The sequence below is a fragment of the Herpailurus yagouaroundi genome, unplaced genomic scaffold (genome assembly GCF_014898765.1).
Source record: "Herpailurus yagouaroundi ecotype Mexico unplaced genomic scaffold, PumYag 29, whole genome shotgun sequence".
NCBI lineage: Eukaryota > Metazoa > Chordata > Mammalia > Carnivora > Felidae > Herpailurus > Herpailurus yagouaroundi.
In genome coordinates, this window is record NW_024412377.1 from 54,174,788 (window position 1) to 54,192,115 (window position 17,328).

General features: G+C 36.3%; 1 protein-coding gene across 2 annotated transcripts in view; it reads left to right on the top strand.

The window, feature by feature from the left end:
• The window catches only part of HMMR (hyaluronan mediated motility receptor), a 40,509-nt gene extending 24,070 nt beyond the window's left edge, over positions 1 to 16,439 (top strand). For both annotated transcript variants that reach the window (XM_040444118.1, XM_040444109.1), the window contains exons 12-18: positions 698 to 814; positions 7,665 to 7,811; positions 8,081 to 8,233; positions 8,324 to 8,423; positions 9,105 to 9,281; positions 14,910 to 15,072; positions 15,581 to 16,439. In XM_040444118.1, the coding sequence (XP_040300052.1) occupies positions 698 to 814; positions 7,665 to 7,811; positions 8,081 to 8,233; positions 8,324 to 8,423; positions 9,105 to 9,281; positions 14,910 to 15,072; positions 15,581 to 15,600 (877 nt within the window). In that variant the 3' untranslated portion in view covers positions 15,601 to 16,439. The remainder of the gene's footprint in view (positions 1 to 697; positions 815 to 7,664; positions 7,812 to 8,080; positions 8,234 to 8,323; positions 8,424 to 9,104; positions 9,282 to 14,909; positions 15,073 to 15,580) is intronic.
• Positions 16,440 to 17,328: the final 889 nt, after the last annotated feature.

A 17,328-nucleotide genomic window follows, 5' to 3' on the forward strand; every position in this document is an offset into this window, starting at 1 on the left:
GAGCCTGGAGCCTGTTTCCAATTCTGTGTCTCCCTCTCTCTCTGCCCCTCCCCCGTTCATGCTCTGTCTCTCTCTGTCCCAAAAATAAATAAACGTTGAAAAAAAAAATAAAAAAATAAAAAAATAAATTCTGTGTCTACCTCTCTCTCTGACCCTCCCCTGCTCGCACTCTATCTCTCTTGCTCAAAAATAAATAAACATTAAAAGAAATTTTTTTTAATTTAAATCTACATAGTGCTATCAACTCTTTTTTCAAAGAAATACCAAGTGTAGTTAAAGAGTGTTTCTTAAATGCAGAGACACTTTATTCAGTCAGCCAGCTTTTTAGCTGGTAATTTGGCTGCTGCCATTAAGATTGTGTTTTAGAGTCTTTTTACCCTACCTTCTTCTAAAAAAAAAAATGTTTAAACTACCTACATACGTGCATATAGTGTCAAAAGATAAATTTAGAAATGAGTAAATTAGGATGCAAATGAAAGTAAAATAAGGACAGGAAGGATAAGATGAAGCCAGAAGAGAAGTTAGTACATAAATAAACATGCTATTAGAAGCAGGTCATAAAATTAGATCTGAACGGTCCAGTAGTTTATGCAGATACAGACATTGGACATATGATTCACAGTGCCAAAGGTAAATACTATCCGCTTTCATAGAATATGATTTGTAATTAGCCTTTTATCTTTTAATTGTTCCTTAGGAAAGAAGCTGAACTAGAGAAAAGTAACGCTGCTCACGCTCAAGCCACCCTGCTTTTACAGGAAAGGTATCAGAGTACAGTGCAAAACCTCGGAGATGTTACTGCTCAATTTGAAAGGTATTTTTATTCGGAGCCTACACTCTCAAATATGATATGAGTAGGGAGGGGTGCTTATCTAGAAAAATCTGAAAAAACAATCACACAGATAGTTGGTATTACTGTAGATTCCATAATGACCAACCATAAATGGGCATTCAGGGTTACCTGGTAATCTTATGTATAGGAATTTCCTTTCCTGCCATCCACTTCAAATTTCATGAACTCTCAATCCTTTGGCCCTTCTGTCTTACTCTTCTGACACCATTATTTTCCTCATGAAGAATTCTAAAGCTTTTATCTCATTACCCTGCCTGTAAACACACCTGCCTTTATGCTCATCCTATCTTCCCACCTGTTACAGGAGAAGTGACTTTATGTTTCACTTATCCTTTACAGCCTTTCTACTGGATTTTTTCCAATCTGTATTAAAACATGTTAATGTTCATTTATCTTTGAAATACATAAATTCAGAGTGCCTGGGTGGCCCAGTCACTTAAGCATCCGACTCAATTTTGGCTTAGGTCATGACCCCATGGTCTTGAGATTAAGCCCTGTATGGGGCTCCATGCTTAGTGTGGAGCATGGAGCCTGCTTGGAATTGTCTCTCCCTCCCTCTCCCTCTGCCCCTCCCTCACTTGCATACACATGCACGCTCTCTCTTTATCTCTCTCTCTCAAAATATAAAAATAAATTTAGAAAAAAAACTTCAAAAAAATAATAAAGTAAAATATATAAATTTTATTAACTCCTTTGACAGCTCCCCCCAACTTCCTCCTGCAGCTATCCAGCACCTCTCACTCCCAACACCCTTTTTTAATCCAAAATTCCACTCATCTTTATAGCTCATCTAAATAGAAGATTCTCAGGGCGCTGGGTGGCTCAGTTGGTTAAGTGGCCAACTTCGGCTCAGGTCATAATCTCACAGTCCGTGAGTTCGAGCCCCGCGTCGGGCTCTGTGCTGACAGCTCAAAGCCTGTAGCCTGCTTCAGATTCTGTGTCTCCCTCTCTCCCTGACCCTCCCTCGTTCATGCTCTCTCTCTGTGTCAAAAATAAACATTAAAAAATAATAATAATTTAAAAAAAAAATAAATAGAAGATTCTCTATACCTACTGTATCCACTTCCTCACTTCCTATATCATCTACTTATTATTTTCCCTTTAAAAAAAAGTTTATTTGTGGGGGAACTATACATTGCAGAGGATAGTTTAAGAAATGTATATGCATCTCACACCAAGAGAGTATTAATATGAACATTTTTGTTATATTACTTTAGACCATTTCAGAAGGTCTCTTTTTCTTGTGTCTATCTTAATATATTTAAGAAATACAAAATATAAACAACAGTTACATAATTTATAAAGCATAAAGATAAAATGAACATGTATGAGCCCATAAAAGACAACCAAACCAGTAAGCCAAAAGATTCAACAACTTGGTATCTATGTAGGAGTTCCTCCACCATCTGCATGCTTTCCACCAACGGAAACACCATCTCAGAGCCTCCATTTATAATTGCCTCACTTTTTTCCTATATATAATTTTATTACATGTATATCCACACAAATAATATTTTATGTAATACTACTTTTGTGCTGAACTTGAACTTGGCCAAAAAATGACGTCATGGTGTATGTCATTTCCTGGGACTTGTCTTTTTTATTCTGCAATATGTAGGTTTCTAGAATTGAATCACATTGTTGACTGAGGTTATAGTTTGTTCATAGTGGCTGCTGTAACGTGTTCGATTTTATTAGTATATCACAATTTACCCGTTCTCACTTTGGACTTTCGAGTTGTTTTCCTTTTTTTGTTGCTTCTTTCATCATAAGTGTACTCTATAATCCCCATCCCCTATTTTCCCCATACCCTCCCACCAACTTACCCTCTAGTAACTCATCAGTTTGTTCTCTATAGTTAAGAATCTGTTTCTTGCTTTGTCTTGTTTATTTATTCATTTATTTACTTTTGCTTGTTTGTTTCTTAAATTGCACGTGTGAGATCGTATAATATTCGTGTTTTTTGACTTACTACACTTAGCGTTACACACTCTAGTTCTATCCATGTTGCTGCAAATAGCAAGATATCATTCTTTTTTCTGGCTGAATAATATTCCTGTGTGTGTGTGTTTGTGTGTGTGTGTGTGTGTGTGTGTGTGTGTGTGTGTGTGTGTAGATATATACACACCACATCTTCTGTATGCATTCATCTGTGGACAGTTAGCCCGCTTCCATAATTTGGCTGTTGTAAATAAAGCTACAATAAACATAGGGGTGCTTGTATCCCTTTGAATGAGTATTTTTGTATATTGGGGGTAAATTCCCAGTAATGTGATTACTGGGTCATGGGGTAGTTCTATTTATAATTTTTTGAGGAACCCCCATACTTTTTTCCACAGTGGCTACACCAGTTTACAAACTCCACCAACAGTGCAAAAGGATTCCTTTTTCTCACATCCTCACAATACTTGTTGTTTCTTGTGTTATTTTTATATTAGCCATTCTGACAAGTGTGAGGTGATATCTCACTGTAGTTTTGACTTGTGTTTCTCTGATAATGAGTGATGTTGAGCATGTATCTGTTGGCCATCTGGATATCTTTGGGGAAATGTCTGTTCATGTCTTCTGCTCATTTTTTTAATTAGACTATTTGGTTTTTGGATATTGAGTTGTATCAGTCCTTTATATATTTTGGATACTAACCCTTCATCAGATACGTAATTTGCAAATAGCATCTACCATTCAGTAAGCTGCCTTTTAGTTTTGTTAACTGTTGCCTTCACTCGAAGTGCCAAAACTTTTCATTCTTACATAGTCCCAATCAATTGTTTTTGCTTTTATTTCCCTTGCCTCAGTAGACATACCTAGAAAAATGTTGCTATAATCAATGTCAGAGATTAATGCTGTGCTCTCTTCAAGGATTTTTATTGTTTCAGGTCTCACATTTAGGTCTTTAATCCATTTTGAATTTATTTTTGTGTATGGTGAAAGAAAGTGGCCCATTTTCATTCTTTTTCATATAGCTATCCAGTTTTCTCAACACCATTTGTTGAAGAGATTGTCTTTCTCCTATTGTGTATTCATTCTTCCCTTGTCAAAGGTTAATTGACCATATAATTGTGGGCTTATTTCTGGGTTTTCTATTCTGTTCCATTAATCTGTGTGTCTGTATTTTTATGCCAATACCATATACTGTTTTAATTACTGGCACTTTGTGATATAAGTTGAAATCTCGAATTGTGATACCTCAAGTGTTTTTTTTTTCTTTTTCAAGATTGCTTTGGCTATTCGAGGTCTTTTGTGGTTACATACAAATTTTAGGATTGTTTGCGCTAGTTCTGTGAAAAATGCTGTTGCTATTTTGATAGGGATTGCTTTAAATCTGTAGATTGCTTCAGGTAGTATAGACATTTTAACAATATTTGTTCTTCCAAACTATGAGCATGAAATGTCTTTCCATTTCTTCGCATTGTCTTGAATTTCTTTCATCAGTGTTTTATAGTTTTCAGAGTACAGGTCTTTCACCTCTTTGGTTAAGTTCCATTCCTAGATATTTTATTGTTTTTCTTGCAGTTGTAAATGGTAGTTTTCTTAATTTTTGTTGCTTCATTATTAGTATATAGGAATGCAACAGATTTCTATACGTTGACTTTGTATCCTGTAACTTTACTAAAAATTCATTTATTCATTTATCAATTCTACTAGTTTTGTTGGTGGCGTCTTTAGGGTTTTCTATATATGGTGTCGTGTCATCTGCAAATAGAGTTTTACTTCTCCCTTAGCAATTTGGATGCCTTTCACTTCTGTTTTGTTGTCCAATTGCTGTAGCTAGGACTCTTTCCAGTCCTGTGTTGAATGAAAATGGTGAGAGTGAATATCCTTGTCTTGTTCCTGACCTTAAGGGAAAAGCTCTCAGTTTTTCACTATTGAGTATGATGTGATGTTAGCTGTGGGTTTTTCGTAGATGGCCTTTATTATGTTGAGGTATGCTCCCTCTAGACATACTTTGCAGAGGGTTTTTATCATGAATGGATGTTGTACTTTGTCAGATATTTTTTCTGCATCTACTGAAATGATCATATGATTGTCATCCTTTTTCTTACTGATGTGATGTTCACGTTGATTGTTTTGTGACTATTGAACCACCCTTGCATCCTGAGAATAAATCTTATTTGATTGTAGTGTAAGACTTTTTTAATGTATTGTTGGATTCAGTTTGCTAATATTTTTGGAGGATTTTTGCATCCATATTTATAAGATACTGGCCTGTAGTTCCCTCCCTTCTTCTCTCTCCCTCTCCCTCTTTCTCTCTCTTTGTTTTTGTTTTTGTTTTGTTTGGGGGGTTTTTTTTGGTGTCTTTATCTGGTTTTGGTATCAGGGTGATACTGGCCTCACAGAATGAATTTGGAAGTTTTTCATCCTCTTATAAGAGTAGATATTAACTCTTCTTTAAATGTTTGGTAGATTCTTTTGTTACTATTAATAGTATTTTTACTAATATTCTTGTAGTCTCCTAGTATACTTGAATAAGAATTACTCTAAAACCATACATTTGTGACTGCTCAACTTTAAAATTTAATGCCAAATTGCTTTACAAAACAATTTGTACACTCTACACTCTCACTAGCATTGTACGAGTAACCATTGATCTACTTCCTCTCCACAGCTTGTGAGATTTCTTCAATTTTGCCAGTGTACTTAGTATAAAATGGCTTTTTTCCTGGAGATAATCCGCCTTCCCTTTTCTGTAAAAAAAGCTTATGTATAAAAAGTTATAAAAAAACTTTCTATCCCAAAAGGTATTAACTTATTTTTTTAAGTTTCATTTTTCCATCTAGAATGAATTTCTGTGTGTGCAGTAAAACTGGGATCAAATTTATTTTTGTTTTTCCATATGGAGAACATATTGCTTAATGCCCATTCATTGAATAGTACTTTCTTTCCCCAATGATCTTTTTTTTTTGAAACTAAATACATTTTAATAGAAAGCAAAATACAAAGTAACTCTTATCAGAAAACAGAAATTTTTAATCCTTTTTTGATGAATTCAAAGTTGCTTTATCTTCAAAGCACAGTTGTATATGCGTGCGTATGTACTTCATGATTTGTTCTCAAACTGTTCATTAAACTGCTATTGCAAGCAGGAGGTGGGAGCAAATGATCACAGGAGAAAAGGACACTGAGAAAGCCACCCATCTGAATAGATGGGCATTTGGAATTTAACATTTTCTCGGGCGCCTGGGTGGCTCAGTCGGTTAAGCGTCCGACTTCAGCTCAGGTCACGATCTCACGGTCCGTGAGTTCGAGCCCCACGTCGGGCTCTGGGCTGATGACTCAGAACCTGGAGCCTGCTTCCGATTCTGTGTCTCCTCTCTCTCTGCCCCTCCCCCGTTCATGCTCTGTCTCTCTCTGTCTCAAAAATAAATAAACATTAAAAAAAAAATTTTTTTTTTTTTTAAAAAAGGAAATTTAACATTTTCTAATTCTATCTTTGGACTTATTGCTTCAATTTATTTTCATTTCTTTACCACAGTCTGTCCTTTCAGGGGAGAAAACTATTCACAGAAGTGCAGCCGCAAGGAGACTCTTCCTCTCCCACCATCACTGCGAAAGCCCAGGACTTGTTCAAACAAATGCACACACTCACTTCTAGAAACATGTCAGCCAGAGTGACCAGTCCATCACCCAGAAATTTTCCCTTTCTCCCAAAACACTGTGCTACCAAATTCTCTGAATTCCCTGAACCTCAAGATTCCAAATATCACAGTCAGTGATATAATGTATTATGACATATATATCATATATTATGCTTTAGTGCTGTTTTCAACCTTCTGAAGGGATTTCCCTTCCTGCTACTTTGAGAAATAGTACCTTAGGAGGTTTCTAGCCACTCTGTGACTTCACTCACCATCAGTATGCCAATAGTATTAAAATTCATTTCTTCAAACCAGATCTTTCCTTTGAGCTTTATACTCGTATATCCAGCTGCCTACTTGACACCTCCAAGCAGATATCTCACTACCGTGTAATATTAACCTGTCTAAAACAACTTGTGATTTCTCTTCTATCTCTCTCTACCTCTCTCTCATTCTTTTTTATTTCAGTCAGTGACATCTTAATCTTCCCATCTTCTCTTTCTGTAAATCTTAGAGTCATCTTTAATCACTTTCTCTCCCTTTCTCCCAATATCCAACGTATTTAGTGAAATTCAGATTTTGCCTTCAAAAGAGATTTCACATCTTTCGACTGCCAAGTCCTTAGTCTAACCCTCTTTTTCACTCACCAGGGCTGATGTGCACCACGGTGATTACTGGCCCATGGCTTTAGCATCTGCGCCGGCCGCTCTTATTCGGTAGACTCCAATCTTGTGTCTTAATGCAGTGTTCTACCTGCTTCAGAACACATATGCATCTTTTCCTTCTGAAATACTTTTCCTTAAATCCTTAGATAACTTTTCTTTGTCCATCACATCAGTTTAACTATAAATTCCCTAGAAAGGCCTTTTCTGAATCACCAAAGAAAGTACGTTCCCCTGTTTTGCAGTTTAAGGTTTTCTAAAGTTTTCTTCATAACATATACCACAAATTTAATTATACATATTATTTCCCATTTTTTTGCCAAGGCCTGGAGAGGAATTTCCATATATTACCATAAGACCATAACTCTGTGACCATATTTGCAGGGATCATATATTTGTTCATTTTGGAGTAATTTTCATGTTAAGTATACTTCATATACATAGTAGGCACTTTTTTTTTTCTGAATGAACAGCCTATGCCATATAAGCTCCTTAGTACCTCAGAACACTGAATCTGTGTAACTGCAAAGTTTATATTGTATAATATATTGTTTTAATTTTCTTTTTACTTAGTTATAAAGCATTAACAGCTAATGAAATAGAAGATCTTAAGCTAAAGAATTCAGCACTTCAGGAAAAAGTGGCCAGTGCCGAGAAAAGTGCAGAGGACGTTCAACATCAGATATTGGCAACTGAGAGCGCAAATGAAGAATATGCAAGGTATGTGGGAAAAATAAAACCTGCCCATACTTGTAGCCTTAGAACTGTTAAGACAGTTTAATGTTGAAAGCCAGCTACGAAGTGATCCAGGGAATTATAGCTTTGGGTGATCTTCATTTGCAAAGTAAGAATTTGCACAGTTAAGAAGGTAAAATTCTTGAAGAGTTCCTTGAGTTGTGTTTTTCATTTGTTTTTCCAGTAAAAGAAAGGGGGGAAAGTTACTAAATGGCTATAAAATGTTTAGTGGACTCTCCTCTCTCAAACCCAAGGATGCTTCTAGATCTGCAGACCAAATCAGCACTTAAAGAAGCAGAAATTAAAGAAATCACAGTCTCTTCTCTTAAAACAATAACTGATTTGCAGAACCAACTCAAGCAACAAGGTGAAGAGTTTAGGAAACAACTGGAAGAGGAAGAAGCAAGGTAATCTAGGTTTAGAACTGGACTGCCACATAACCTCAGTTATTTCTTCTAGCACACTATGTTTTTTAATTTCATTTTTTTCCCTTACAGAAAAGCTGGAAAAGAAAACACAGTGGCAGAATTAACTGAGGAAATGAATAAGTGGCATCTCCTTTATAAAGAACTGTATAATAAAACAAAACCTTTCCAGGTTTGTCAGGACCACACTCACTTGTGTTTGGTTTAGGCACTTTGTTCCCTGTCACAGTCACAACAGTGACATGATTTTACTGAAAGATCGTTTTGCTGTGCATTTCCGGTGCCGATTTAACTCCCTATTAAAGGGGACTTTACATTTTTTTTAATTATTCTGCAGACATTTTTTATGCCGCTTTCTATAGGCTAAGAACTACCTTGTCATAAGAGACTTAAAGTTAATAGTTTAGAAGGCTCTCCTGATAGAAATTTTTGATAATGAATCTATGTAAATTTTTGATGCTTATTTTGTTACAATCTTGCTCAGTGTTTCTCAAATTAATAAACTGATCTTCAAAAAGGATAAAGGCTAATCTTGACCCTTAAAAAGAGTGGGAGGGCAGTATTGGTTATAACGTGATGATGCAGATGATATACAGAGTAGGCTGGCTCCTGGCCTTCTTTCCATGGGTTTCTCCCTACTTTAATGACCTTTGAAATGAAATACACAAAAGTTTTTGAAAGAGCCAGAATTTATGGAGAACCTGAGAATATGTCAGCATGATCTGTTTTTGTCCATTGTTTTTTATGTTCTTGTACTTGAATTTCCTTGTAGTTTCTTTTTTCTTTTTTCCTCTGTAGTTTCTATGAGACAAGTAAATTTAACATTTCTAATTATAAAAAACCTCTTTTTCAGCTACAACTGGATGCTTTTGAAGCAGAGAAACAGGCTTTGTTGAATGAACATGGAGCAGCTCAGGAACAGCTTAATAAACTAAGAGATTCTTATGCTAAATTACTGGGTCATCAAAATCTAAAGCAAAAAATCAAGCATGTTGTGAAACTGAAAGATGAAAATAGCCAACTCAAATCGGTTTGTAAAATAACACTTAGTCCTACTGAAGATATCAGGGTGGGGTATTTTTTATTCTAACTGTAACATTTAAGTTCAACAAAGAACTTTGATATCAGGAAAACTTAAGTTTATAGGGGAAAATCCATCTGAGAATTATGGATTTATTTTAGACCATTGACCAGATGGGTATTATGTTCTCAGGTTTCCAAATACTTCATTAGTATATTAGAAATCACTAGTGGGACACCTGGGTGGCTGATTCAGTTAAGCACCTAACTTCAGCTCAAGTCATGATTTCATAGTTCGTGGGTTCAAGCCCCACACTGGGGCCTCTGCTGTCATCACAGAGCCCCCTTCAGATCCTCTGTCTCTCTCTCTCTCTCTCTCCAGCCCTCCCCCACTCTCACACATTCTCACTCTTTCAAAAATAAACATTTTTTAAACATTTTTTAAAATCACTAGGGGCATCTGGGTGGCTCAGTTGGTTAAGCGTCTGACTTTGGCTCAGGTCATGATCTCACAGTTTGTGGGTTTGAGCCCCGCGTTGGGCCTGTGCTGACAGCTCAGAGCCTGGAGCCTGCTCTAGATTTGGGGTTTCCCTTTCTCCCGCCCCTTCCCCCCCCCTCTCTCCCCCCCCCCCCCCCCCACTTCACATTGTGTCTCTTAAAAAAATAAACTTTAAAATTTTTTTTCAAAAACTATCACCAGTGTAATTGGAAGAATTCACAGAGCTTTACACATCCATTTCTATTTGCAAAATAGCAAAATCCTTGGTATAAACAAATATAAAGATAAGCAGTATTCAAAAATAGTTAAGCATTTGGGATACCTGGCTGGCTTAGTGGGTAGAGCACATGACTCTTAATGTTGGGGTCATGAGATTACTTTAAAAAAGCAGTTAATCGTTTAAGTTGTTTTTAACAGCTTTATTAAGATACAATTCACATACCATACAATTCACCCATTTAAAGTTGAGTTTTATACAACTCAGTAGGTCTTAGTACATTCACAAATATGCAACCATCTGCACAATTTTAGGATATTTGCATCACCTTAGACTGAAACTCCTTACCCTTTAACTATCATCTCCTTATCTCCTCATTCACCCCTCCCACTACTAAACTACTTTTTGTCCATAAATTTCCCTATTCTGAATATTTCCTATTTGTGCGCTCAAATAATATGTGGTCTTTTGTGGCTTGCTTGTTTTAATTAGCAGTGTTTTCAAAGTTCATCCATGTAGTATAGCATGTGTCCGTACTTCATTCTTCTTTATGACCTAATAATATTTAATTGCTTACATATGTCACATTTTTATCCATTTGTCAGTTGATAGACATCTGACTTGTTTGCATCTTCAGAATGTTATGAATAATGCTACCATAAACATTCATGTACAAGTTTTTGTGTGGACATGTTTTGGTTTCTCTTGGGTTGTACTTAAAAGTGAAATTTCTAGGTAATTGGGTAACTTAATGTTTAATCTTTTGAGGAACTGTTTTCCACAGCAGTTGTATCTTTCTACATTCCACCTATAAAGTATGAGGGTTCCGGTTTTTCCATATCTTTACCAACATTTGTTATGTGACTTTTTCATTCTGACTATACTAGTGGATATGAAGAGATACCTAATTGTGGTTTTAATTTGCATTTCCCTGGTGACTGATGCTGACCATCTATTCATGTCCTTATTGGCCATTTGTATATCTTCCCTGGAAGAAATATCTGTGTATATCCTTTGCCTATTTTTATTTGGATTATTGTTTTTTTTTAACAAGTTATGAGAGTCCTTTATATATTATGTATATGTTCCTTATCACATGTAGTCTTTGAAAATATTTTCTCTCATTCTGTACATTCACTTTCTTGATGTTTGTTGAAGCACAAAATTTTGACAAAGTCTGATGTATCTATTTTTTCCTCTGTTTCTTGTTCTTTATTCTCTAACAATCTTTTGCCAAATCCCAGATCTTGAAGATTTATCCCTATGTTTTCTTCTAAGGGTTTTTACAGTTTTAACTTTTACATTGAGTTCATTGATACATTTGAGGATTTTGTATACAGTGAGAGGTAAGTGTCCAACTTTATACTTTAGCATGTGGATATCTAGTTGTTCTCATGCCATTTGTTGAAGAGACTATTCATTCCTCCAATGAATGATCTTCACACCCTTGTTGAAAATCGGCTGACCACATATTTATGGTTTATTTCTAGAGTCTCAAATGTTTTCCACTGATCTATATAGCTATCCTTGTGCTTCCACACTGTCTTAATTACAGTTGGATTGTAGTAAGTTTTAAAACCAGAAGGCATGCATAAATAAATAAATAAATAAATAAATAACCTTAAAAAAGGGTAGGGACACCTGGATTGCTCAGTCAAACATCCGACTCTTGATTTTGACTCAGGTTCTATGGATTCAAGTCCTGTGTCAGGCTCTGCACTGATGTCAGAGAGCCTACTTGGGATTCTATGAAGGAAGGACATGAGGGAGAGAGGGCAAAGGGGAAAGGAAAGGAATGCTTAAAACCAGGAGGCATGAATCCACCTACTTTTCTTCTTTTTCAAGATTGTTTTGGCTATTCTGGGTCCCTTGCAATTCCATATGAATTGCAGAATCAGCTATTCAATTTTTACAAAGAAGTCATCTGAGATTCACATGGGAATTGTGTTGAATCTGTAGATAGGTTTGGGTCAATTGCCATCTTAACTATGTTACATCTTCTGATCCATGAACATGGGATGTTTTTCCAATTATTTACATCTTTAATCTCTTTCAACAATGGTTTGGAGTTTTGAAATTATAAGTTTTACACTTTTGTTAAACTTGTTCCTAAGTATTTTATCCTTTTTGAGGTTATTGTAAATGAAGTTGTTTTCTTAATTTCATTTTCAGATGGTTCCTGGCAAGTGTGTAGAAATAAAATTGATTTTTGTATACTGAAATTGTATCTTTCAATCTTGCTGAACTCATTTATTTGTTGTAATAGATTTTTAGTGGTTTCCTTAGGATTTTCTGTATAGATGATCATTTGTAAATAGAGATAGTTTTACTTCTCTTTTAACCTGAATGCCTTTGATTACTTTTTCTTGCCTAATAAGTTCCCTGGCTGGAACCTCCAGACAAAGTTGAAGTGGTGTGAGTGGAGATCCTTGTTTTGGTCCTGATTTGGGTGGGGGAAAGCATTCACACTTTCTCTGTTAAGTATACTATTAGTTGCAGGCTTGTCACAGATACTCTTTATCAGGGTGAGAAAATTTCCTTCTATTCCTGGTTTTTTTAGTGTTTTTACCATGAAAGGGTATTAAATTTTGTCCAGCACCTTTTCTGTGTCTGTTGAGATGATCATGTGACTTTCATTCTGTTTATTTCTTAAATTAGTTGATTTTTGGATATTAAATTAACCTTGCATTCTGATCAGTTTTGCTTGGCCATGGTGCATAATTCCCTTTGTATTGCTGGATTCCTTTTGCTAATATATGCTGAGGTTTTTTTCGTCCATATTCCCGACAGATATTGGTCTACAGGTTTCATACAATATTTTTGGTATTATTTGGTTCTGGTATCAATGCTGACCTCATAAAATTAGTTGGGAAAGATTTTGTCTTTTCAATTTTTTGAAATAGTTTGTGAATTGGTATTAATTATTCATTGACTGTGCAATAGAATTCAGTAGTGAAGCCATCTGGATCTGAGCTTTTTGTGTGTGGGGGTAGTTTTTATTATCCAGTCTCCTCTTATGAGTCTATTCATACTGACTTTCTTTTTGAGAGAGTTTCAGTAGTTTGTGTCTTTCTATGAAGTTCTCTGTTTCATTTAAGTTATCTGACTTATGGATATACAACTCTTCATAGTATTTTTTTTGTAATCCTTTTTATTTTGGTAAGGTCAGTCACCATGTCCCTTCTTTCATTTCTGATTCTAGTAATTTGACTATTCACACTTTTTTTTTTTTTTTTTTAGTTCTCTTAGTTCTGTGAACATATTTATAATGGCTACTTTGAAACCTTTTTTGAATAAATCCAGTATCTGGTTACTCTCACAGGCAGTTTTTGTTCCCTGCTTTTTTCCAATGTATAGGTCATGCTTTCCTGCCTTTTTTGTTGGAAAGTGGATATTTTAGATTATATGTTGTAGCTCCTTTGATTACAGCCCTTTCCTTCAAGGTGTGTTGTTATTTTCTTGTTGATTTGTTTAGTAATTGGCTGGGTTGTGCTAGTGAAGTCTGTTCCTCCTCCCCCACCCCCCCCAGTAGTGTAGTGCCTCTGATACTGCTGCTCAGGGAGGTTCAGTCTGAAGTGTGCCCACGGTCACCCTGGGATGACACTGATTTTGGTAGAGCTGTCTCCTCTATTTCCCTCATCACACGTTAAACTGGATAACTAGTCACTTATTGCTCTTAACAGTGCCTGGAGTATAAATTGCTCTTCAAACTAATCCAGTTGAATTCTGGCTCCTTTGTTGGAATTATGTCTTAGGTCATTGATTGATTGTGTGCTGACCCCAGAAGGACTTCTCCCAGCTGTCTTATTCACCAGTTGTAAACCTACAGCTTTGCCTGTATTTTGAATCACCTCCCAGCTCCCTTGCGCCACCACCTTGACTGTTATTCACAGCACCCTCCAGCTTGAACTTCTCCAAATGCTGTTGCAAGTGAAGTCAGTTCCTTTGGGGAGAAATTAGGAACTGTGTGTTTTATAGTCTACTTCTCTACCCCTGCTCCCCCAGATAAAATCTCTGAGACAGGGTTCTGGAGCTGAAGTAGGAGAAAATGACAAGCTTTTTCTCTGAATGAGACATCTGGCCTGGGAACTGAGTGCTTGACAGACGTGGGGGAGAGGGGCAAGGAGAGCACTCTCAGGTTCTCTCAGCTTGCCTTTCCTGGCATGGAATCATCACCTTATGAGCCAAGGCAGCAAAGGTGATCAGCATTTTCTGCACACAGCATTTTCCCAGCATTTTCTGCACACAGCACCTAAGGTAGAGCCCTGTTGCACAGAAGAGAGGATCCTTCACCTCTCAACCACATTTGTTTGGGATGTGGCCTCAGCAACAGGAAAAGCCTCTGAGTGGGAGCTGGAGAAACAGAGGGCCCTGTTCTTGCCTGCAGCTGTCTATCCCACCTTGCTAAACTGGGAGTTGCGAGAGAGGGAGCAGACTTGGGTCAAATACCACAGACCCTTACCTTTTTTTTTTTTTTTTTACCATATTTTTGTAGATTTGGTTGAATAGATGTTTCTTCATTGCCTGTTTTGCCTTAGAACCATTTTTACAGACTTTAAATGGTTGCCTTTTTTTTTTTTTTTAAATAATTTTTAGTTTCATTAGGAAGCAGGTTACTGGAGCTTCTCTTGCTATCATGCCACAAGTTCATCTCAGCATTTAATTTGGAGATGAACTTTTATCGGAAACATAGCTTTGTATCTGTAGAGTGGCAAAAAGACTGAAATGTCTCATTATCCCCTTTGTCACACCTGTTCAGTGTCATTTTATAATTTGTAGTATTAAAGCCTGTATCTAGTAGTGATTTTTTGTCTTTTGGTTTGATACATGAGCACCTTGGGAAATTTGTCAGTAACACTGATAACACATTTCACCAACATGAGGTTTAGTAATTGTTTGTTGTCTATATTTCTCTTACATAGGAGGTGTCAAAACTCCGCTCTCAGCTTGCTAAGAAAAAACAAAGTGAAACAAAACTTCAGGAGGAATTGAATAAAGTTCTGGGTATCAAACACTTTGATCCTTCAAAGGCTTTTCTTCATGAAAGTAAAGAAAATTTTGCTCTCAAAACCCCATTGAAAGAAGGTAAGAAATGAATAAATGGATAAGTGTCATCTTCCTTTGAATTTGCTTTCACAGCATATCACAAATTGTCCATTTTTATGAACTGTGAAAATTTGTTGACAGTTTCTGATATAAAAAATTCATATTGGGGCATCTGGGTTAAGCGTTAAGACTTCAGCTCAGGTCATGATCTCACCATTCATGGGTTCGAGCCCTGCATTGGGCTCTGTGCTGACAGCTCAGAGGCTGGAACCTGCTTCAGATTCTGTGTCTCTCTGTCTCTCTGTCTCTCTCTCTCTCTCTCTCTCTCTCTCTCTGTCTCTGCCCCACCCTGCTTGTATTCTCTCTCTCTCTCTCTCTCAAAAATAAATAAATTTTTTTTTAATGGTGAATGAAAAAATATAATTATGGTACAAAATATTGCTTCACCTGCCTTACAGAAGGTGGAAATGCCTGTTTTTAGTTTATAATGGCTGATAGATTAGTTTTAATGTAGATTACTAATACCTCTTTTTAATAATTCTTCCAGGCAATACAAACTGCTGTTGAGCTCCTGTGGAGTTTCAAGAATGATGCAAGTAAACATCTGAAAGACCTGTTAAAGATTATTTCATTCTTACTGCTTTTATTATTGTTATTGCTATTGTTGCTGTTACTATTATGTTTGTAATGAGTATTCTTAATGTATTTAATATTAACTTCCTATCCTTACGTATGTAAATGGAAGTTCAACATTTTTACCAATATGACTTCCGACTTTTTTTTTCTATTGTCTGTACCTCCCCTTGATGCTTACCTTTATCACCTCATTCTAAATCTCACTGGCCTTCCATCTTTACAACTCATCCCAGCAAATCAACGTTCCTTTAAAAATCACTCAGATTATTATTCCCCTACTCTGAAACCTTATTTGGTTTCAAGATTCAAATCCATAGGTTTTTTGGTGTGATACTGGAGGCCTTTTCTAATCTGAGCCTCTTAAGCTAGGCTAAAACACGTTGGCCCGTTCCTGCCTCTCCGTTGATTGTCTAACAAGGTTCATTCTATCATACCCATCATCCATTTTTCCAGTTCAAATAAGAAATAAGTGTATGCCTAACTCCATAGTATTCTCTTTGTCTCCTACCAGGGTCACTAAGTTGGTCAACAATTTGTGGATTCCTAGACTCTATCTCAGTCCTACTAAATTAGAATCTGGTGTTCAGCTTGAAAATACGCATTTTTAACAAACTCTGCAGTCAATTCTTAGATTCAGTAACACTCTGAAAACCTATGCTCATAACCTCAACAGAATTTGTTATAGAGTGCTTGCCATCTGACTACTGGCTGCTTGGTTAATATTTTTGTAATATGAAATAAAATCACACATTAAGTCATTTACCCAATTATTCAACTTGTATTATATGAAGTTACATTAATGCTTTTATTTAAGGTATATTTATTATCTCTGCTCTCCCCTCTCTATCTTGTCCCCAGAATCATACTTGGTAGTATATTATGTAGAAATGGTGAATCTTCATCTAAAATAACTGATGTACAAAGTTGGTATGATATTATAAGCCACAGTTCTGAAGAAATATAGAAATTATAAAAAAAAATGCACTTCAAATATAAAGACAAAAATAAGTGAAAATTAAAGCAATGTTAAAACATACCATACTGAGACATGACATTAGCAAGATGGCAGAATAGAACCCTTGGACCTGCCTTCTCCCCACAGACATACTGATTCAGCAATAATACATAGACAAATTCCCCTTGTGAGAAATCCAGAAACTAGTTGAGAGTGCCAAGAATATAAGTAGAGAAAGGATAATATCTTCAACAAATATATCTAAGTGCAAAAGAACGAACCATATATAAAAATCATCTCAAAAACCTTAAAGTATAAAACAGCTAGAAGAAATGTAATAGGAAATCTTCATGACATTGGTCTTAGTGCTGATTTCTCATACCAAAAGTCACAGGCAACAAAAGCAAAGCGGATAAGTGGGACTACATCCAACTAAATTTTCTGCATGACAAATGAAACAACAAAGTGAAAAGAACCTATAGAATTCAAGAAAATATTTGCAAACTGTACATCAAAGGGGTTACTTTTCAAGATGTGTAAGAAATTACAACGCGAGGGGCGCCTGGGTGGCGCAGTCGGTTGAGTGTCCGACTTCAGCCAGGTCACGATCTCGTGGTCCGTGAGTTCGAGCCCCGCGTCGGGCTCTAGGCTGATGGCTCGGAGCCTGGAGCCTGTTTCCGATTCTGTGTCTCCCTCTCTCTCTG